Source organism: Nesoenas mayeri (assembly GCF_963082525.1).
Source record: "Nesoenas mayeri genome assembly, chromosome: 1".
Lineage (NCBI taxonomy): Eukaryota > Metazoa > Chordata > Aves > Columbiformes > Columbidae > Nesoenas > Nesoenas mayeri.
This window is the reverse complement of record NC_137541.1, coordinates 71,620,898-71,643,966: the sequence shown is the minus strand read 5'-3', so window position 1 is coordinate 71,643,966 and position 23,069 is coordinate 71,620,898. Positions and strand designations below refer to the sequence as shown.

The window sequence follows — 23,069 nt, the reverse complement described above, 5'->3', positions numbered from 1 at the left end:
CACATGGCATATTTGTCACCAGGGGAAAAAAAAGAACCCCATACTTGTCTTGGAAAATATATGAAGTTGAATTCACATTTATTATAAGTACAAACGTATTTTCTTCCCACACTTTTGAATTTTAACATTTTTAATTTAATCTGATTGTTTTTGCAATATCTCCCTGAATCTTTAATTTGCTTTTTATTTGAGTGCACAGGGCAGCTGATTTAGTCAAACTATTACTTGTTTTTATAGCTGCATATGAATTTTATTTTATTTTTTTTTAATAGGCTTTGTCTATAACAGTAAAATATCTACCTTAGGGGAGTAAATGGTACTTAAAAGGCCAGTTGCAAAGGCAACTTGTGGGATGTGTGTGAGTACCTTGGAAACCATAACTCCTCTAACAGTTTGTCCACATAAAGACTTGGACATTTGTGCGAATGCTCCTTCTAAGTAAAAGTATTTTGCTTTATGACAGATAATTAAAATAGCACAAGGCTTTCACTGCAGTAGTCTCAGTCCAGTGCTTTTGAGTTCATTCATCAGAATGATACTGGGATGTACCAGTCATACGCCCTAGTTAGCTAGATGTCAGTGTCGTCCTGCTGTAAAACTAGGTATTTTATTAAAAGCCTCAGTCATTTAAAAATTAATTTTAGGCCAAGTTTGTTAGTTTTTCTGAAGAAGCATAGAGAAATTATATTACATGATATCAATACATAAAATAGTAAGCTTTGGAAAATTTTGTTGACTTTTTTTTTTTTTTTTTTAATATATATAAAGAAAGAATGTTGGCAGCCTTTTGTTGATGAAGAGCCGTTCGTTATCACCAATATGGACATGAAATGGAAAGGGAACAGATTCTGGAAAACAACTTCTGTTTCAACTTTTCAAGATGCTGCATGAAGTGGTGAGTACATACGTGGACTTGGACCTATCTTGGCATTGTTTTTTAGCAACTGGAGAATAAAAATTTGAGGTGGAATTTCTGTAGAGTGTTAATGTATAATTAACTGACAAGGAAAGAAATCTGAGCAAGTAGTGCAAATAATCAGTTGATAAATGGAAAGTAGTAGCAGAATCAGAAGAACAGGGTAAGTAAAATTTCCCTATGTTCTGATATCAACTGCTGTATTAGACTTCTGTGTAAAAGTTATATAAAGGCATTATCCAGTAGAATTCTGAATTCTTAATATTTTAGAAGTAGAGAGCTCAGCATTTCACAGGACCAGGTCTATAAAATTAAATATTGAACACATTTTTATGAAGTAGAATACTGAATATTCACTGAATGAAAATGTGCTTATCTGGTAAGGTTAGGCTCTAGATCATCACTATCCTCAAAATAAAATTAAAATCTCTCAGTCTTAAAAAGTGTGATATTTGACATGTTTTAAAAACATTCAATTGGTATGAGCAGATTGTTGTATGACCAGATTACATATGGAGTTGAGATGTTGCCAAATCTGATTCCACTTCCTCATACCAGTTCTAATAGTTTCTGCTTATGAAACAATATTTATTTATAAGCGCATTGCATGTGTCTTTTAAGTATCTAGGGAGTATAATCTCTGTGTCCAATGAAGGGTTTAATGTGCATAGATTGATCCAAATTGTAAAATACAATTCATTGGTATTCTAATCCTGATTCAGGTTTAAGTTGTTACATGTTTTTTTGTGGTTGGTTTCTGTGTTTTAAAATGCTGTAGGCATAACTTGTAGAAAAGGGTTTTTACTTTGCAGATTGAAAGAGAACTGCCAAACAGTTTGTTCTGTGCTACTATATTCATCTACATTTATTGTTTTAAGTTCATGTTTTCTCATGCTTATGGAAACACTAACAGTGTGAGGTAGAATTGCAAGCATTTGGCAAATTACTCATTCCTTTTTAGAAATGCTGACATACTGTCGTGGTTTTGAAAAAAATATAAACTAAGAGATTATTCACTTAATGTTTCCAAATAGTAGAAGAAACATTAAAAATGGATCTGCCTTGAGGAGCTCAGAGTGTTTAGCAGCTGCTCAAGTTGTAAGGTTCTTTGGCATTTTTCCAGGCAGCTGAAATACATGTGAAAACGAGGTGATCCAATATTTTAGTATTTCTTTAGTCTATTTTCAGTTTGTTGATAAGTATGTAGAAAGAAACCAGAGCCGCTGTTTGGTGTGCAAATTAACTGCTGGTTGAGTAACTTCTTACTCATCTATGACTGTATAATATCCTGGAGCTGAGAGCATTTGTTGTTGTGAGTAGTTCAGAATGTGATGTATTTTATGTGGCAAAATAACACCACAATCTGTCCTAATGTTTTTTAAATTTAACCAAAAAATGCATCATTTCAAACTATTCTACAGCCTGTGATTAAGGTTTGAAGGCAGGGCATACTGTCTGGTTGTATTATATGTATCCATGCATACAGCACAGTTTTGCTGTCTGAGTAAGTTCTGTGATCTGCACATAGGCTTCTATTGCCAGTCATTTTTTGTTGTGCAAATAAGAGTGCTACATGCCTCTTTTGTTTTGGTTTAAATAATTATTTACTGGAAATGACTGATGTAACAATTCACAGAAGAAAACAGTGAATTTAAAACAGACTGTGAGTGTTCAGATGGGAAGAAGAACTTTTGTCTATTTGCAAAACCTGCTTGAAAGTGAAGACTTGACTGTTGACATTTCTTAGCCTCCTGTTAGTGTTACTGCTTCAGCAAGAATGTTAAAAAGTGCATGGCATTAGAGTCATGCTGCAGGCTCACGTTAAACAAAACAACCTTCTCGCATCTTTATTCAACATGTATGGAAAATGTTCCCTGGAGTAGTAAGGCTGAAAAACTACAATATAGAACCATTTGGATTTGATGGGGGGAAGGGAGAAGGTGGGCATTGTGTTAAGAGGCTGCTTTGGAGACTCCTGGGTTTATTAGCAGGCAGTGCTTGACGGGGTTCTTTACAACAGGGCTGATGAATGCTCTGTTAACAATGGTCAATGAATTCACCTGCTCTGATGTTAAAATAAAATAAATAAGTAAATAAATAAAATAAAATCAGTTGCAGCCAGCAACTCATAGTGAATATTGTTAGGTTGTTTGGCAATTTTCAGGGGAAGCTTACAAGAACTATGCATCAGTAGCATAAAATTTATCTTTCTAATCGAGGCTAGAACTACACTCTTGATGAAGGTCATACAGATAAGAATAATTTTTAGAACTAGCCAATGCAGGTGTGCACAGAGTATTGGACACTGAAGTTTACTCATCAAGGTTGAAAATGGTTAGGTGTGGGGTTTTAAATGTGTTTTCTTAGCCTGTAGGTAAATACTTGGTTTTGAACAAGTGTGCTGCGTTGCAAGGGAGCTTGGGGTGGGGGTTTTTGTGAGTGTAAGATGCTATATGGATGCAGTTTCACTATAAGAGAGAGCTATGTAAACAGGAAGCTGTTCTGTTTGTGATCATTTTTGACTAGTTCATGTCTGGAAATATTGCTCTGTGAGTGTAAGATAAACTTATGTTGTTATGTTGAATATATGTGAAATTTAAAAATGGTCTAATGTATTTATTCATATTCCACATAGCTGCCCACAGAGAAGAGTACATAAGAAATTGTAACTGTTTTTTACCTCTGAAATTCTTTTATATATATATATATATAGACAAATATATATAAAATTATTTATTCTTATCCACCTCAGGACCTAAGACTGTTTTGTGCAGTTAAGCAGGCCAGTCTGAACAGAAGTAAATCAGGTAGCAGCTTTAGTATATAAGTAACTAAGAGACAAGTAGCACAGGATACTGCTTTTGGAAAAAGCAGCAGCTGTACATTCTGTGTACTGTGCTTCCATAGAGATGTAACTACATAAGTAGGCCAATATTTTCAAACAGCTGTCAAATGTTCAACTTGAATGTATGTTTTGGACACCTTATTTTCAGCATACTGAGCTGCCATAATTCTAACCAAATTTATAAGCAGCTGAATTTTCTTAAGACTGTAAATCCTGTAATAACTCCTATGGAACTGTAATAGTGATTATTCTTTAAGAATATAGAATTGTTAGGTTTGCAGCTACCATTCATTTTATTTTTCTTCTACTTGGCATGCATGTGTATCTCTGCATGTGTTTGTATATATATGGATGAACTCGCACATATGAGTAAAACCACAACAAAAAAAGAATAAGATATCTCTGCATTGTGTTGTTTCTGACAGCCCTGCAAATACGAGGCTTAAAATGAGAGGTGGGGTTACACAGCATGGCCTCATGTGATCTAACAACTGTTGTTAAAGATCAGTCAGGCTCCCTCTTTGTGCTTCTTTGCTACCATCCCTGTGTTCCTGTCCTACCTTTTTGCTTCCTCTTAGTGAGTCTGTTCAGCTATCTCTAGCTATTTGTGTTTTTCCTGTGTTATGTTTCTACCAGCTTAATGAGCTGAACTGGTTTGCTCGTGCTGTGTCTACACACTAGAGAATAAAATATGCCAGGGACTGTTCTCTGGACCCGGAACAAAGTGACAAGATTGTGCGCACCTAACAGACTTCCTCCCGAAAGGGAGTGGTCACACCCAGACTGCCGGTGCTGAGCAGTTTGCTGCTCTGCATTTGCTGTCCCCTTAACCTGGGCATTTGTCTGGGAGAGTGCCAAGATGATCCGGGCCAACATGGTGTCGGGGAGGACACTAACAGCATGGCGTGAGCCTCTGCCCTGCCGTGTTCTATTTACTATTATAGATGTGCCAGGGGTCAGGCAAGCGCGAGAGCCAGCAGCGACGAGATGGAGCTGTGTGGCTGGAAAGGAAGAAGGGAGAGGGAAGGTGCAGGGCTGACAATGTCAGTGAGTGAGGGAAGGGAGATCCTTTTGATCTCAGGGAGCTATTACGTTACTTAAGCTGGCTTGTCTAACTGTGCCCTTAACGTAACTTTATTTTGCAACCATCAACTTCAGTCTCGCTCTGTAGGGGCTTGTGAGTGCTGTGTCCCTGTAACTGTTTTTTTGAAGTCTGATTCAGTCAGCTAAAATACCTTACAAAGTTAATTAAAACTGGTATATGAACATACATATATGGCTTTTAAACAGGTTTTCTTATCCTGTCTCTTTCATTGGACTGTTGATTTTCTTCTGCCTTCATGTAATTCAGGTGCTTCCATAGTTAAAAAAGTGGGGAGGAGAAAAGGGGTGGCAGGCAGGCAGGCACCAGCAGTGGTACTGTTGTTAATACAGGGCTGTTAAAACAGTAAATGGACACTCCACGTCACATGAAGGATGAGCAGAAGGCTTAGATGTCAGGAAAATAGTTGCTTATATTTTGATATTTTTTTGATCGTGCAGGAGTGTCAGGCTTGTTATCTCCATACTGTAGCAAGTGACCTGATTTAGAACTGTGAAGTCATGTGTCCCAAGTATATCCTCTATCTGGTGTGTCAGTAGCTTGGAAGTACAAGTACTTGATGTACATTTGCCAAAAAATGTACATTCATTGCATTCATACCTGTTGCCAAGGCTCTTGTAGAACAGTGCTAATTCAATGTAAACTTTGGGTTTGTGTGACACATCTATTGCAAAGAAAAACTTTTTAAGGTAGAAATTTCTAAACTACCAGAACAAAACTGAAGGCCTTTTTCTTAACAAAAAAAACAACAACAAAAATTGAAAGAATTCTGTCTCACATTCCACTCTGGGTACTCGGAGTTGCTGCATGCCATTAAATCAAATATAGTTTATTTTTAGCATGTTTATTTATTTATTTATCTATTTGTCTATTTATTTATTTAAATGTAGTAGCTGAGCAACAAGAGCCTGTAAAAATCCTTTGAATGAATGAGTGAAATTGTTGTACATTGAAGAATAAGTAAACTACACAACTCCAGGTGCTGTTTATAGAAGACATTTAGATTTTGTATACTGGTAGAAGAGTATGAAAGCTAGCCCACTGAGATTACTCAGTTAATTTTCAACAAGACACTTGCCAGCAGAAGGGGCCTAAATCTCTAATATCTTGTCTCAGGGTCATTCTCTTTTACAGGATATAAATTCTTCTGTTAAGCTGAATTTAGTTTATGAAATATGTCTTGTTATTATGTCTGGGGAAGGGAATAAAGTTTATCAGTGAAATAAAACCACTGAAAATACACAGTGGTGGTGTTCTCTGCTAAGGAGGCGAATTCAGGCTTCTTGAATCTCTTCCAGAAACAGATGTAAATTCCACTGTAGCTTTTCAAATAGTGAATAATCATGGTCTGTTATGTTTGGTGATGAATCATGCAAGGGGTTGCAGATGGTAAGAAAAGTGCAACTGTGCAGATACTAGAGGAGTGGAGAAAGAAGACTAGAGGATCCGAGGGGATGAAGGAGGTGATTTGAGGGTGGGCTGACATGGGTTGTGAAGGAGAAGGGTAAGAAAGCTGAAAGAGTATTGAAGCTGAGTGTGCCAGGGTAAAGCTGAAACTGAAACCTGAGATTTGGGGATGTGGAGAGTGCTGGAGACTGAGAAGATTGTATACTTGAGGCAGAAAGATATTTTTGTTGATCTTTGAAGCAAAAGTTGCAACGTCAGATGCCAAAGTAACTGGACTTTTGTCCCAAGCAGAAACAAGGAGACCAGGCTTTGGTGTGGAAGTTAAAGCTGTAAATGAAAAAAGGAAATTTAGAGTCTTCATGTTCCTTTTAAAGGTATGCTGGTTGTAAGCAGGAGGCCTAGGGTAGTAACAGATAGAGATGCAAAACTGTGCGGTTTTTATTTTGATTGTTCTCAGCAGGACCTGTATAATGAGGTTGGAGAGACAAAATTTGGGAGTTTGCCAGGTGGAGAAGTTGTATGTGACCAGATGTTCTGAAAAAAGGCCTAGGTTGTGGTTGAAGGGCAGGTAAGATTCAAGTGAAGCTTTTCACAATCTTAAACCAATATTCCAGAAAGCCCAAACCATCTTTCAACATTTTGCCTCAAGTAATTTTAGTTTAAGATCTCTCGTGTTTTGTTTTTTTTCCTTCACTCTCTTTTAGATTAAAAGTATTGTTCCAAAACAATAGCTCTTTATTCAGGAAGAATGTTGCCATTAAGATACCTGTAAGACCTAGAGTTTTTATCCACAGGTTGGAGATCCTCAGCTAAAGTGAACATTTAACCACTATTTCAAGGACAGACAATTATCTTTTTCTTAATAAAGTATGTGATTAGGAATCAAAGTGAGTGACTCCAGAAAATTGTAGAATACTCCAACTGCTGGCATAACTTCAGGCAGCCATTGTACTGTTTGTGTGTTCTACAAACCTTAGTAAAATAAAAAAGAAGTAAATAAAGAACTGAAAACAAACTCAAAAAAAGTGGGGAGCAAAAGGCCAGATCTATCTTTGAAGAGAGTTATGCTCCAAACCTGCTATACTGAAAACTGTTTTCAGGATTGTTTTCCCATCTCTTAGTCTAGCTACCTCAGGAAGTTGGGTATGTTGACTACGGTCTCCTGTCTTCTCCTCTCACCCAGTAACTTTGAACCTGCAAGTCTTGTCAAATTTGACAGAAGAGTATTAGTTGCAAAGGCATTAAAGTGCCGTGATTTTTTTCAAAGTTGGTAACTGGAAAGAAGAAAGGAAAACACGTTATTGACCCTACTGAGGAAATGGTGCAATATGAATTCAACAATTATCTGGTCTGTTTGGCCTGTCAGTTGCCAATCAGCACAGGAGCATGAGTGGAGCCAGTTGCAACACGTAGCTCTCAACCAGCTCTGGCGTGTTTGCTGTTTGCATAGTCAGTAGTTCAGGGACGTGGTGTGGGGAGGGGGAACTGGAAGTGTAGTGAGAAGGGGAAAGAGCAGGGAGACATCATTGGACAATGTGGGGTGACAACAGCATGAATATTTTGTGTCTTTGGGAGCAGATCAATAGAAATTAAAGCTTTTTTATTGCTTCCTCCCCAAAGTTGCCCCTTTCCCAGTGTTTTAATGCTGGTAACAGTAAAAACCGATAGGAATTCTACCTTTCAAATTTGTGTGCTGTCACAGCTTAATGGTCTCAAGCTTTAACCATGTTGTTTAAACTCACAAACTTAAATACCGCTTCAAAAATTCCACTGCTAGTCAACAAACTCAAAACTACTTGGTATGCATGAAATATTAGATCATGTGGCAGAATAATAACATATTGTTATATATAATATGTGGCTTTGAATTAGGTTGTATTCAGTTGAAGTTTTTATGTCACAGGAACATACACATGTCCTATGTAAGCAAGGTTGAAATCATACAGGAATAATACATATGCTCACAGAACAAATGACTAGTTAATTATTTCTTGTCCTTCATTGTATAGTAAATTTAAACTTAAGGCAGGTATTTTTATTTATGACACAGCAGGGATTCTAAGTTCTAGAGTATGTTACTACCAGTCCTGCCAATAAGGAATTAGCAACAGTATATACCAATTACTTTCACACATAGAGGTCTGTGAATATAAAACAAAAGAGATTCTTCTATTCTAGTTTATAAGAACACATTTTAAGGTATCCATACGTACACATGAACCCTAAAGATTGTTGAAATCTTACCAGAGTTTTAGAAAATGCATCTAAGTCTTTGCTTGACTCTGTAAGTTAGTGGTAATTGGTTTTTATTTCTTTTCATAAAGATAGTATGTCTGAAATTTCACATTTGTTAGTAAGAATTACTATACAGCTTTGCTTGTGAAAGTTGTGATGTCTTTCTGGATGGAACAGTCATGAAGTATGTTGTGGAAGTTGGGGGTTTTTTTGTTTGTTTTTGTATCAAGCACGTGAGCAAGTAAAACTTCTGAGTTACAGAGGTTTATGTAATATGTTTAATGGAAAATGGCCAAAAATTCTGCCTGGCACTGCCTTTGTATGTATTAGGTTATAATTTTAATTGACAATTTTAGTTGCACAGATGTCCTTAGTTTGTTACCCTCTGAAGTTTATTTTTACCATATGTGGTGAAAACATACTCTACAGGAGACTTAGCAAGGGCTTACATTTTATTTACTTCAGAAATTGATTATATTGGAGAGAATAATTTAGTCACCACACTAAAATGCAATTTGTATTTGCCTTTGCCCTCAGATACCTTTGTCCTTCAACAAATAAAGTCTCTGTAGAATATAAGGGTATGGTTAGAAAATTGTTGAGAAGCTACTTTGGATGCCGTGATCACATGCGTAAGGAAACAATTGCAACATTCCAATTTAATCTTGAGGATGTAGCTTCCAGTGAGCAGCATGTTAGGACAGATGTGCAGTCTGTTTGTAAATGCTGTACACATCAGAGTCAACTTTGACGTCACTCGAAGTTCTTTCTACATATTATTTTTAGGGGAAAAAAAAAAAAGGATAATGGTTTAGGACACCTAATCTGTGCATGCAGACATAGTTTTTGAGTGATTTTCGGTCAGCTCCTTTTCTTTCAAACTCACTTAATTCTGGGCATACCACACAACCAAATTTAGCCTCAATCTGAGCACTGACTTCTGAAGTAAAGGTATTTCTAACTGTTAATCAATTCAAAATCATTGCTTGTGTAATTAGCTCGTAAGATATTCATACAGTATTGTAAATCTTATTAAAAACAGATGACTTACAAAGAAATGGGTAAGGAGTTTTGGGACACATGAGCTTTGAGTTCATTAACATGGTAAAAAAAATATAGCAAATACTCAGATGACACATTTGTGTGAACGTGACCTTGGATCTTGGATCAAATAGCAAATACATAAATGTCACGTTTGTCCGAATGTGACCTTGGACTGGTTCAAATGTCAATCGTAAATCAAATCCTAGCTTTTAATGTGCATGTAAAGAAAAGAGCCTCTTAAATGATGCATCAAATCTTTGTTTCTCAGTGGTTGTGTTCAACAAACACACGGAGCGTATTATTTTATGTATTGTTTTAGCCTCATCGCCTACAACATGTCATCACAAATTACTTAGAATCTGTAGAAGTTTGAAGCACAAGTTGTTATGATTAACATGCGTAATCATTTGAATCTTATTCAAGTATGGAATAATTTGAGTGGAATATAAGAGCGACTTGAAGAGATATTGACCTTGAAACACATTGGATAAAGAGCAAAACCTGGAGTTTCTCTGGAGAGAGGAAAAGAAAAATGGAGAGTGTGTTGCAAGCATAAAGGTATATAAAACAGTGAAGTGGGGATTTTATTAGAAACTGCATGGAGCTGTAAGTAGTACTTGTGGAACTGTATATGAACTTGAAAGAGAACACATATTGGAGAACACAGGGTACTCTCTAAACAGTGGTTAATAAGATGTTGCCATGGCTTAGTTTCTTACAGGAAAGAAAATCTTATTGTTCTTTCGAATCTGTTAATAAAATCTACTTGCTTCAATGGCCATGTGTCAAAAATACTGGATACTATTAACTCCATTTTGAATATTTGCTTTACATGCATTAATCTGTAAGAAACAATTATTCTGCAAATGTAATAGGCCCAGGCAGGATCTCTCAGCAAAGCATATTTTAATAACGATTTTGCAAGACCGGGTGTTCTACCTAAAGGTAGGCACACCAAATAGGGCAAAAAGCCCCTGCTTATATCTCCCCAAAATCCCTGCCGCAATTTCCCTCCCGTTCCCCATTCGTTGGGTACTTCAGGGTATACAGACTATCCCGACACATACAATCCCCTTCCCCTTATCAATCTATTTAAGGATAGGGATTTCTGGTACTTGGGCTACACTTCCCCCTAAATTAACTTGTCAATACAGGTATCGGTATGTATACAGGTGTCAGTACATATTCCAGGAAGAAACTGTGTATTACATTAAGAATTCATAGTCCGATGTCTCTCAGTCCTTCCCCTCTAAATGAGTTTGTAAATACAGGTATCAGTATGTATACAGGTGTCAGTCCATATTCTGGGAAGAAACTGTCTATTACATTAAGAATTCATAGTCCGATGTCTCTCGGTCCTTCCCCCCTGCTGGGGTCGGACGCCAGGTCCTTAGCTGTAAAAACAGCAATTCTTCATTAAGCGTTTCTTACAATAAGTAATGTAATAAATTGAATAAACTTCCCTCATAATGTTGTCCAGGCTATATTTTTTTTTTAAATGTCATGTTAATAACAGTATGTTTATACTGTAGATTAAGCTTGTAGTCAATTCTCAACCATGTGTCAGAGCTCTTTATTTACTATAAAAGTGGAAACAGAGACAGGATAAATAGAGGAAGAAAAAAAATTACAAATTGCCAGTTTTTCAGGATTTCTAGGCATCTTGACAATAGAAGTTTAAGCAAGACTAAAAACTTAAACACAAAGTTTTCCACTTAAGTCTTTGACTCTAAGTCTCTTTTGACTTTAAGTCTTAAGCCTGGATTGTAATGTAGTTAAACAACAACAAAACCCACACACACAAACACAAAAACCCAAAATCAACAAACAAAAACAAACACCCCCCCAAATCCAAACAACCACAGACAACCCACCCCCCCAAAAAAAACGACCACAAACAAAAAAAATTCCACCAGCCAACCAACTAACAAAACTAACAAAGACCCCACCGAAAACACTTATTGACAAAATATAGTAAAACAAAGTAAGAAGTTATAGGTTACCAATAACCTAAATATAACAGTATAAAGTTTATTAACTAATATATACTATTGACTGATACTGAAGTCCTGACTAGTCAACTCTTACAAGAATTTAAAGGATTCAGTAGACATAGATTTAAAAGAGAGATTCGAAAGCTGTACTTTGACGTATAGATACTTTGGATTTTAGTTTCAGTTCAGCTTTCGCTACAAAGAAAAGTCAGGTCTTCCTATTCCTTATTACAGAAACCAGCCAAGTATTCTCTTTTTGGATATAAAAAATCACATTTAGAGGAGAAAAAACAACAACAACAAAAAAGATTAATAGAAACTTGAGGTGATAGACCTGCAAGTCTTGTCTCTGGAGCCTAAAGGCAAAGGTTGCAAAACATTTATGTCCCACTGCTGATGAAGTCAAATCTGGCTCCTGTTGTTCAAGGCATTAGCAGTGGCTAATTTAAAGATGGGCTTCAGATCTCTTTACTGATAACCTGGAACTGTGGTATTTGCATCTTAAGTTGAGCTCTGTCTGCTAGAGGTTGACTAGTCTAATGTTGTGGATCAAATACAATGAAGTATATTCTCTGGCCTAATATAAGGTCGGTGTAAAAGTTATATATGTAAATGTAAAGTGTTCTCAACTGAATTCCTAGTTACTAAGTTCTTGAGAGGCTTGTTGAATTTAGAATTTCCCATTAGAAATCCATTTTATGCTAGGATGTTGTTTTATTCTTTACAAGCAGCTGAAGTCTTTCTTTGAGCTACATTTTACTCTCAGTTTGAGTTTTCAGCATTGGAATTTCTATTTTATTTTATTTATTTATTTATTGGAGCATGTTGTTTCAACTCAGAGTAAATGTCTGTATCTTCCATTTCCTGGATTTCTGTGGGAGTTTTACTCCTGGAATGATGATGAATAACTGTGAGATGTGCATGATCTCCTCAGCCTATATGACAGTTCCGTGGCTCTGTCAAAAAATGATACTGCTTAATCTAATAGAGACGCTGACTGATCTGTAGAGCAGTTTTCAGCTCTTATCTGAGACTGAAGAGGCTGTTTTACTTTAGGCAATGCAAGTGCCTGGTTTACAAGTCCAGGCTGTTGATACAATTGTCGGATTCTTCAGAGGGGATTCAGGCTGCATAGACATGTTAATTTGTAATCGTGGCCTCAAAGATCAGTTATGGCTCTGGAAAGTCCTCTGAGTTCTGCTCGACCCAAACATGTAAGTGAAGTGCTTGACATTAGGTGAGATGAATACCCCTCTTATATCTGTTTGCTGAAAATCAGTTTCTGCTTTGTAATTTTTTTTCTCTGTTAGTAATTGTGTCTGTTCTATGAAGGTGAGATGATGTGATATTTGAGATAAACCATCTACCTCCTGAATAGTTTTGTTGCTGTCCCGTTATTAGTTACTTCTTAAACAGCAATCCTGGCAAAACAAACAATTTTTAGAGCTATTTAGAGTATAATGACTGTGTTACATAGTTGAAAGAAAACATTGGAGGAAATTGTGAATCTGTAATCACAAATATAGAAATATAGAAAATAGCTGAAGAGTTTTAAAGCAGAAATGTTGCATTTAAAAGGGGGATGAGTGACCCTGTTCAGGAACTTATTTTTCTTTAATACATCATGGGCAAAGAGACTGTACTTGAGAGAGTCAGGACCCATGAAGTAGCTTCTACCCTGGGCCACTAAATCTTGGACAGAAGCTACAGGGAGATGCCAACAGGGATTGATGTTGGCTCAGTAACTACAAAGTAGTTGAATAGCGGCTGTTAGTGATTATGTCATTGTTCTCTGTATTTTTCCAGTCTGTGCTTTCCCCACCTTTCTTGGCTTATTAGTTGTTTTTTTTTTTTTCCCCTGTCTTTTTCTGTCTGTTGCTGTTGCCCAAATTTTTGTAGCAAGCAGTGTCAATCATTTCAATAAGTATTTGGGGCTTTTTGGTCTTTGTAGGTTGTGATGCTAGATTTGTAGGTGCAAATGCTAAATTTTTAACTGTGTCTTTGTGTATACTGCAATTACAAGCAATTCAAGGCTGTCTTTTGTAAGGAAATGCGGTAACATTTTGTCTAGCAATCCAAGATGACATTGTATGTCTTGTCTCTAACTGTTTTTATAATCACATAGATGGAGGCTTTAGATTTTTGCTTGGGAGAGACATAAATGTTAAACAGATGTTCCTAGAGCTTAACATTTCTATTAATACAGATTCTGCATTATAGCTGCTTTGCACTTGAATGTTATGTAAGGAATCTTTCATATTTAGGATGGCTACCTGCTCTTTGACAACCTTTGTTTGTTTTCTGTGCAAATTAGTATTCTGATGTTATGTTTTACTGTTGGTGGTACTTTTCTTGCCCCATGACAGGTGTTGCTTATATTAGTATCACTTTACATATGTTCATACTTTTAAAAGTGGTTTGTTACAGGAAAAATGTGGATTTGAAGTACTGGCTTATAAATTACATTTTATAATTCTATTAAGTAATTTCCTTATTTTATTCAAAGTAAAAATAACTGAACAACTAACAAAACAGTGACATCCTGAGAACTGAGATTTTTGTTATAATAGTAGCAACCTGCATGCCAAATATATAGAATCATAGAATCATTTTGGTTGGAAGAGACCCTCAGGATCATTGAGTCCAACCATAACCTAACCTAAATCTGGCACTAAACCATGTCGCTAAGAACCTTGTCTATGTGTCTTTTAAACACCTCCAGGGATGGTGACTCCACCACTTCCCTGGGCAGCCTGTTCCAATGCCTAACAGCCCCTTCCGGGAAGAATTTTTTCCTAATATCCAATCTAAACCTCCACTGGTGCAACTTGAGGCCACCTCCTCTTGTCTTGTCACTTGCTACTTTGGAGAATAAACCAACACCCTCCAGCTACAGCCTCCTTTCAGGTAGTTGCAGACAGCAATAAGGTCTCTCCTCCTTTTCTCCAGGCTGAACAGCCCCAGTTCCCTCAGCCGCTCCTCATCAGACTTGTGCTCCAGGCCCCTCAGCAGCTTCGTTGCCCTTCTCTGAACTCTCTACAGCACCTCAAGTTCCTTCTTATGATGAAGGGCCCAAAACTGAACACAGGATTCAAGGTGGGGCCTCACTAGTGCTGAGTACAGTCACAAGATCACTCTCTAGTCCTGCTGGCCACACTGATAGACACCAAGATGCTGTTGGCCTTTTTGACCACCTGGGCACACTGCTGGCTTGTATTCAGCTGGCTGTCAGTCAACACCCCCAGATCCCTTTCTGCCAGGCAGGTTTTTAGCCACTCTTCCCTGAGCCTGTAGTGTTGTGTGAGGTTGTTATGAGCCAAGCGCAGGACTTGGCACTTGGCATTGTTAAACCTCATACAATTGGCCTCAGTCCATCAATCCAACCGGTCCAGATCCCTCTGTATGGCCTTCCTATGCTCCAGCAGATCAACACTCCACCTAATTTGGTGTCATCTGGAAACTAAGTGTGCACTCAATGCCTTCATCCAAATCATTGATAAAGAGATTAAACAGAACTGGCCCCAATACTGAGCTCTGGGGAACACCACTTGTGACTGGCCGCCAACTGGATTTGGTTGCATTCACCACAACTCTTAGGGCCCAGCCATCCAGCCAGTTCTTTATCCGTTGCAGAGTACACCCACCCAGGCCATGAGCTGCCAGCTTCTGCAAGAGAATGCTGTGGGATATGGTGTCAAAGGCCTTCCTGAAGTCTAAGTACACAACATACACAGCCTTTCCCTCATCTACTAGGTGAATCACCTTGCCATAGAAGGAGATCAGGTTGGTCAAACAGGATCTGCCTTTCATAAACCCATGTTGACTGGGCCTGATCACTTGGTTTTCTTGTATGTGCCGTGTGATGTCACTCAGGATGATCTGCTCCATGACCTTCTCTAGCACCAAGGTTAGATTGACTGAATATATATTGTACGATACAAGAGTTTCTGGCAACATCATTATACCTTCCTGAAAAACATCTGTTCTGCATATGCTACAAAATAAACTTCATTTTAAAATCTTAACACTTTGCCTACATAAGCCACGTTGACCTCATCATTACATTTTCTTTGACTCATACTGGGCTAATAGGAGCCGGTGCTGCAACACAGAATAGTTTATACTCCTGACAGTCTGTCAAATTACATCTGGTCAAAGAATACTCCTTAGTGCAACGTACAAAGTCAGTTGTTCATGTGATACTGTTCACCTCTGACCCGTAATTAATCAGCACTGTTCATGTGTGCCTCTTCTTCTTGCTGACTTACTTGTACAGCACATTCATCTGTTGTAGTCCTGTCTCTAAAAGTACTTTCTTATTGTGTTGGCTACTTACTTGTTTGGAAAACTTGATAAAAATTGTTAATTTTCAATAAGAAAATCTGGCATTTGCATTTGCAGTGTTTCAAAGCTTTACCAGCTCTTCCCATATGAAATTAATGTGTTACCTCTTCATCTTCTGATGCAATTAGAGAAATATGTTCAGAGGAGGAAGGTAAAACTCATTGTGGTCCTTACTTTCTGAAGCCAGTAGACTTGCCTCTGTGGCTTATATTCTTCCTTCAAGAAATTCTCTAGTTTTCCTCTAATTCTGCAAGTACTTATGGACCAGAGAAAGAGGATCATCTTTTCTCCCTTTTTTCTTAGGCCAAGTATGTTCTTCCTTTTTGATTAACCAATAAATTAACAGCTTTTTTCCTGCTACAGACTAATATAGACAAGGTTGCTTCACAAGCTGTGTAATTCCACTTCTGTTTAATGCACTGCACAATTATAAGTGGAGTGATTTTGGAAAATTGTACAGTATATATATATATACACACATTCTACCATAGTGCATAAAAATAAGGTAGCATAATCAAGGTTGCATGGAATTTTTCATTATGTAACTTTTAAGAGCTTAACTTTGTAATTTTGGTATAATTTTTCAAAATTACGGTATGTGAATTTTGATTTGTTTTGAAGGCAAGGATGCCTATGAGTTGTTTGTGATATCTTGGAATACAACTGTGTAGAGGGAAAAAATGCGAAGTTTTTTTGGTTTTGTTTTGTGTTGTTTTTTTGGGGGGGTGCAACTGGCAGTCCTAACAAAGAGGTGGCTTGTGAAAATTTTTCATCTAGTGTGTAGTAAACTGTCTTAGGTTCTTAATCCTTTGTCAATTTTAAAGTATTGCTAGCATGTAAGATTATAAAGTATGAAAACTAAATCAAATATCACAGGGTAGAGGAGAAAACATGCATCCTTTTCCAGATAGGAGACTGGACTTCATATTTTAGGTGCCAAATTTTATTTTTAGTTATTTTTATTTTCAGATGGTTTTGATGTGTTGAATGGGATGTTGGAAATATCCCATAGCTTACATGTTTTAGGCTCCTTCTATTCAACGAAGTTTCTTAAAAGTATCTACCGCAGGCACTAGTTTTAAACGTGCTGTGTTCAGCCCTGACATTCTCAAAGTGACCTAAAGGTAATCGTTCTTTCAACTTTAACCTTGATATTTGCAAGCAAGCCCTTTACACGATCAATTTGTTTATGCAGTAAATCCAGACTTTGTTACTGCTTCTCAGAGACCTTTGCATCTGAGAGACCTGCTTCCTTACAGGGATTATCCCTCGTGTTGCAAGTAGTAAATGTGGAAGGGCCAGGGGTTTAACCTCCCACCATCCCTTTCGGAAAATGACGCAGATAACCGGTTGCTGCACAGTTAGGTGTTTTTCTTCGATAATCTGACTATGATTTCTCTAAGACCTCTTTCTGGTTTATAGGTAAGTTACTCATTGGGTATTTGCACTGTGGTGGTGGGAAAGGAGGAAGACTTCTGAAAATAGATGTATTTCAGAGAGAACAGGCAGTGAGAGCACCAGTAAAATCTGTTTATCCTTTGAACCATAATTCCATGAAATTGTGTTCTTATTTTTCTATGTCATACTCTCTTGTTTTCATGTTTGTATGTGGGTGTAGGAAAGGGTCTATGGAGAGTAAAGTATTGTATGGGAAACTGAGAAAATCCTCTGCCAGTGTCTTTGTGGCACAGAATTTTTCTGAAGTCTTAAGATGAAGAAGAAAGGTTGAGTTATAGAGATGCTTGAGTGGAATCAGCACACTGCAGCTACCACTTCTACTGGTTCAACTTGTACAGCTTTTTTTTATAAAGCAAAATACTCTCTGTGAATACAACTTAAATGAACTTCATACTCATTACCTTTTTTATTTTAGAAGCTCTCTTCATACAAGCAAGGATCAATGTATCTTAAGTGAAACGTGCCAATGAAGGCATACGCAAGTGTAAACATGCACAAAATACAAAGACAGAAGGCAAATGGTTTATTGCATGGATACTAGACATTTTATTTAAAGGTTTTCTGTGCTTATGGGGAAAAAAAAAATAATTGTAACGTTTTCAGTAACGAAAATATTAGTATATTTTGACAGTGTTCAGAAATGGTTATGTAATGGCTATGCTTGCTAAGGTGGCTAGTTAATTATTGACAAGAGCTGTAATGATTAAGCAGCTGTAATTTACTAGTAGTGTTTGAAAGTACAAAAGGGTATGTAATTTAATAGTTAAAACAATAAGCACTTCATTTATGTTTCACTAGCTATTAGGTTGTCCTTATCTAAATTTAGCTAAAAAGACTGCTGAATTATAAACATTAAATGTAGAAAAGTGTGGTGCACTTTGGGCCATACCAGGCGTGCTGCTTAAAGAGCTGTTGCCATGTTCAGAGTTCAGCTATCAAGCCTTTCCCTTGTTTTCCTGTCAAATATTGCCTATTTTGTTTCAAGGTAGACTTCACTGTTCACTTAATCTTTTAAAAAGCCTTGTGCTGGATGAAGAAGTGATACTTGGAGAGATGTATGTGATTCAGCGGGGAACTGGAAGAAACGGTGGGTACAAGGAGCCCAGTGCCTCCTGGAACCTCCCCAGCTATCCTGGGGCAGAGCACTCTTGCCACGTATCTGTAGTGGAGTATAATGTTTCTGTGCCGTAAACAACTGTTTCAGCTTGGGAGGACTTCATGAAGAGCACGCTGGAGGAGTAGTGCTGATCATATGCTCTGCCATTCCTTTATTCCTTTTTTATTGATGGCTCCTTGGGGGGACAAATTTGGTAGTCTCCTTTGGATTGCCAGAGAACAGTTGTTATTATTCTCGGCTGTCATTACAAAAACAACTTGTGTCAAGGTTTCTTTACTCTTTTCCCTCACCACAAAATAGCTGTGTCACAGAGGTAGCAATTTAACTTTGTTTTCACTAATAAAATACATAGAAGTGATTCCTCCTTTCTCAGCTGGAGGATGTGATCTCACATCAGGGATATCAGGTGCATAATGTAATCTTTGAGGCTCTAACGACAAACAGTGGTGGGTTCCAGGTGTTACTGAGCTGGTTTGTGCCACCTCAGCAGAGAAATTGTACAGATATTCAAGACTGAAAGTATTGGCAAAGAATAACAGAAGATGTTAAACAGAAATGCTTGCAGTTGATTCTTTTTCTTACTATGTGAAAGTAATGTTTTGTAAATGCACTCTGCATCTGCAAAATCACTCTGCATCTTGAGTCTGCATGAGATTGGAAGTGTTGCTCTGAATAAACACAGATGTTTTGGTGATAAAATCTTTGTCAGATAATATACAATAACCTGTGCTGTTTTCCTTTGGTGTGTGACCACATATATTCCTAAAGCATTAGGCTAATTATTTGATTTATAAGTAGTCTTTTATTTAGAGTCCACATTCATATAATTTCTGAAATTTTTTTTCTGCAGTAACTATGGTCGTGTCTTACAATAATTTTAATTTCTTTATTATGTCTTCTGACAGGCTTATGAGTATCAAAAGTAGACGTTTCTTAATATTTTGCCAGGTTACAAGCTGGTAGGATTCATAAGAGAAACGAAGGTTATTTGGAGAGAGGGCAGCTGTTGAGCTTTAAAATAAAGTGACAATTGGAATTTATTTTACTAAATAGTTTCAGCAAATAGAAATTCTCTCGGAACTCAAACTGATAGCACTTACACTTCAGTTTTCTATGTGAAAGAAGTTATTTTGTTTCAGTTTTCCAATATGATGTTCTGTCAGGTTGTAAAATAATTAGGCATCACAACCAGTATTGTTTGAATGCTCTTCAAATAAAAGCTGCACCAGCCTTTCAACTGATCCCTTCAGAAAGAAGTTGAGATGTGCATGAGAATTCTTGTATTGCTTATAAATATTCTATTGCAGTGCTGGCAATCTGGCACAATGTCCTAATGAGTATTTAGTATAATTGAACTGGAAAACTTAATTTGACTGTTATTTTTAAATACAGCCAAGATGCGCATAGCAATAGAGTAACAATGTGACATGTCCAAGTAAAATCAACAGCAACATATCTGTTGTCTGTAACTGGTGTTAGAAATAATGGATAAATTCTAATTCTTAGTCTCCTAGGTATTCTTATTTGCTACACCATATTTTCCTTTTCTAGTTAATAACTATCCTGTTTCAAAAAAATTGGGCAAATAGATCTTTACTAAGGGTCCTTGTATTGTACTATGCAGTGGCAAGTTAGTGTCAGCATCTGGGATTTTTCCTCCTCAAAGAAGAGTGGAATTCTATCTTGTTTGGTTAATAAAACCAGATATTTAGAGGTCTGATTCTTACAGTTTGTGAGTCCTTTCAGTCTTTGGCCTGTCTATTGTATTTGGCTTAGTTTTAATAGTCAAAACACAATGAACCTTCTGAAAACTATCTCAACTCAGTTATGCTGGACAGATGGTGAAATCTTCAGTGTTTACTTTCTTAAAGAACTGATTTCGCTGTCTGAACAGAGTGAGTAGAAGCTCTGGATTTTGCTATGTGTTTGTGTCTGCTACTCCTTTAGTTCTGTCCTTCCAGGTACATGGTAAGATATATATCTTTTTAATCATCAGAGTTTATGATTACACTACAATTTCAGTCTCCTGTGGTACCTGAGAGGTTAATATTTTTATGTCTATTCACTTGGCTAAAAACTAATAATGGGTACATGGGATGTACTGCTACAGTCTTTTAGTATCATAATTAAAAATTGAGTACTCTGAGAATCCAAGGAAAGTTTTGCCAAGTCTAATGTATACACTTTAAATGACATTGATTAACTGGAAGGATGCAAATTTGGGAATAGAAAGCCTTATGCAATACAGATTTTTGGGGTTTTTTTAAATGGTTTATTTTGCCTTATAACTGTGTAATTCACATATTGGCAAACACTAAAAGAGTGATATATATTGGCTTTCCGTGAAATAGCAGAAAGCAGGAGCAGTGTGCACTAAGAAAAATAAATCATTTAAATACTGTGCATGTTGCAGGTTGTTACAAGCATAACTTCTAGTCTTCTTTAGATTAGGTCATTCTGCCATCAGTTACATCTGTCTAATACCTTGTAAACATGTGGAAATCTAATTGAAGATAGCCTATTACCATCAGCCTGGGGATAAAAGGCTTGATTGTAGACATCTTACTTCAAAATATTTTGAAGGGTTTTTTTTTATATAACCGAATACACATGATGACTGTCTTTTGTTATTAGTATGTAAAGTACTAGTCAGCACTTTGTATTGCTTTTAACTGTGCCATTTTTGTCAATTAAATAGCCAAAGAAATACATTTTTTCTTCAAAATAAATGCCTGATTTTCATACAATGAATCTGTCACAGATTATTAAAGACAAGGATAGATTTTTTTCATGTAGTAGTAGGTGACACTGGCGGCTAGTTTTGAAAGCAACTGTAAAAGCTTATTTCACTGTAGGAGATTAACTCTAGGAATTACAGATATATTGGATTGTATATGCTAGAACACTCTTGCTGAAAGTGTTCTTTGATCGAATTAGGTCAAATAGTATTAGTTTGGCCCAATTCTTTGAAGATTCTAGTATCACAGAATCACAGAATCAACTGGGTTGGAAAAGACCTCAGAGATCATCAAGTCCAGCCCTTGGTCCAACTTCAATCCATTGACTAGATCATGGCACTAAGTGCCATGTCCAATCTCAGTTTAAAAACCTCCAGGGACGGCAAGTCCACCACCTCCCTGGGCAGGCTGTTCCAATGCCTGACCACTCTCCCTGTAAAGAATTTCTTCCTAATATCCAGCCTAAATTTCCCCTGGCAGAGCTTAAGCCCATGACCCCTTGTCCTATTGCTGACTGCCTGGGAGAAGAGACCAATCCCCACCTGGCTATAACTTCCCTTCAGGTAGTTATAGAAAGTGATGAGGTCACCTCTAAGCCTCCTCTTCTCTAGACTAAACAACCCCAGCTCCCACAGCCTTTCCCCATAGGTCTTGTGTATAAGACAGTATTTTGTTCTCTGCAATGTCATAAAACCAGTCGATCAAATTTAAGAGAGATGAGAACAGAGGACCAAATCAGCATATCTAAACCTGTTAGATAAGGTGAGAAAAGACTGCTCAAACGTAATGTGTATACATACTAATATTCGTTGTTTTTCTACAAATTTTGGTGGTACCTAATGCCTGCTATAGAAACACAGTATATAACTTTTGTAAGCCAAGCTGAGAAAACTACAATCTACAGATTAATCTTGCCATAACTGTAATTCATGTTGAAGTATTTAGTGGATTTTTTCCCTGTCCTGTTGATGATTCATGTTGAATGAAGCTTCTGCAGCAACAGAATGTTGGATAGCGTTTCACTATTGGATTAGAATTAATGTATTGAGCGTGCTGTAACTGATTCAAATATTTTAAAAAAATATTCTAATGTTGTAAGTACAGGGTTTGCGTTTTTTTATTATTCTTTCACCAGTGTGAAGAAGTCGAAGTGACTGTTCTACCTGATCAAAATGATGGACACTGAAAACCAGCTCTATCCCCTTACTCCCTTGGAGGAGGATGATATAGGCAGCCCATTATCTGGGGAGTTTCTGCGAGATATGGAGAACATTCAAGACCTTTCACAGTCTCTAGGTGATGATAGCTCTGGAGCTTTAAGTTTAACAGAGTTCCAGTCACTGGGAAATGGTCCAGGATCTGATGGATCAGTTGTAACAGGTAAGAGAGTTTTGGTTTACCATAAAACTTTATTTTATAAATACATAGTGGTAGATTTTTTTTTTAATGCAATAATTGTTGTTTATGACTAAGTGATACTAGAAATATATAAGCTGATTATAGCATGGTCTTAAAATATTTAATGGTAAAGTTCATTTATTAGACAAATGTCACTGAAAAATTACTGTAACATGAAATTGCTGTTTAAAATTATCATTCATATCAACACCTTTTTCAAAATAACTTCTAAAAATCCATATTACTAGCAAAGAAGTTACTATGTGTTGTAGTCATATAAGAAATCACAATATTGCACTGGAGGAATTTGCCATTTTAAAAAGCTTCTTCAAATTGCGTACATTTGAAAAGTATCATGAAACATTTGCCAAAAATTCATAATCTAAACCTTAAAAGCTCGCATAGAATTCCAGTATATTTTAGTGCTCTCGTATTTTGAAGATGCTGTTTTCTCCCCCTTTGACGCAAGAG

At 36.9% G+C, this 23,069-nt stretch overlaps 1 protein-coding gene across 1 annotated transcript in view; it reads left to right on the top strand.

Moving 5' to 3' along the window:
• Window positions 1-23,069, top strand: part of PPARA (peroxisome proliferator activated receptor alpha) — a 37,725-nt gene that overhangs the window by 2,321 nt on the left and 12,335 nt on the right. The window contains exons 3-4 of the mRNA XM_080363837.1: window positions 769-895; window positions 22,336-22,580. Coding sequence (XP_080219963.1) covers window positions 22,373-22,580 — 208 coding nt within the window. The 5' untranslated portion in view covers window positions 769-895; window positions 22,336-22,372. The remainder of the gene's footprint in view (window positions 1-768; window positions 896-22,335; window positions 22,581-23,069) is intronic.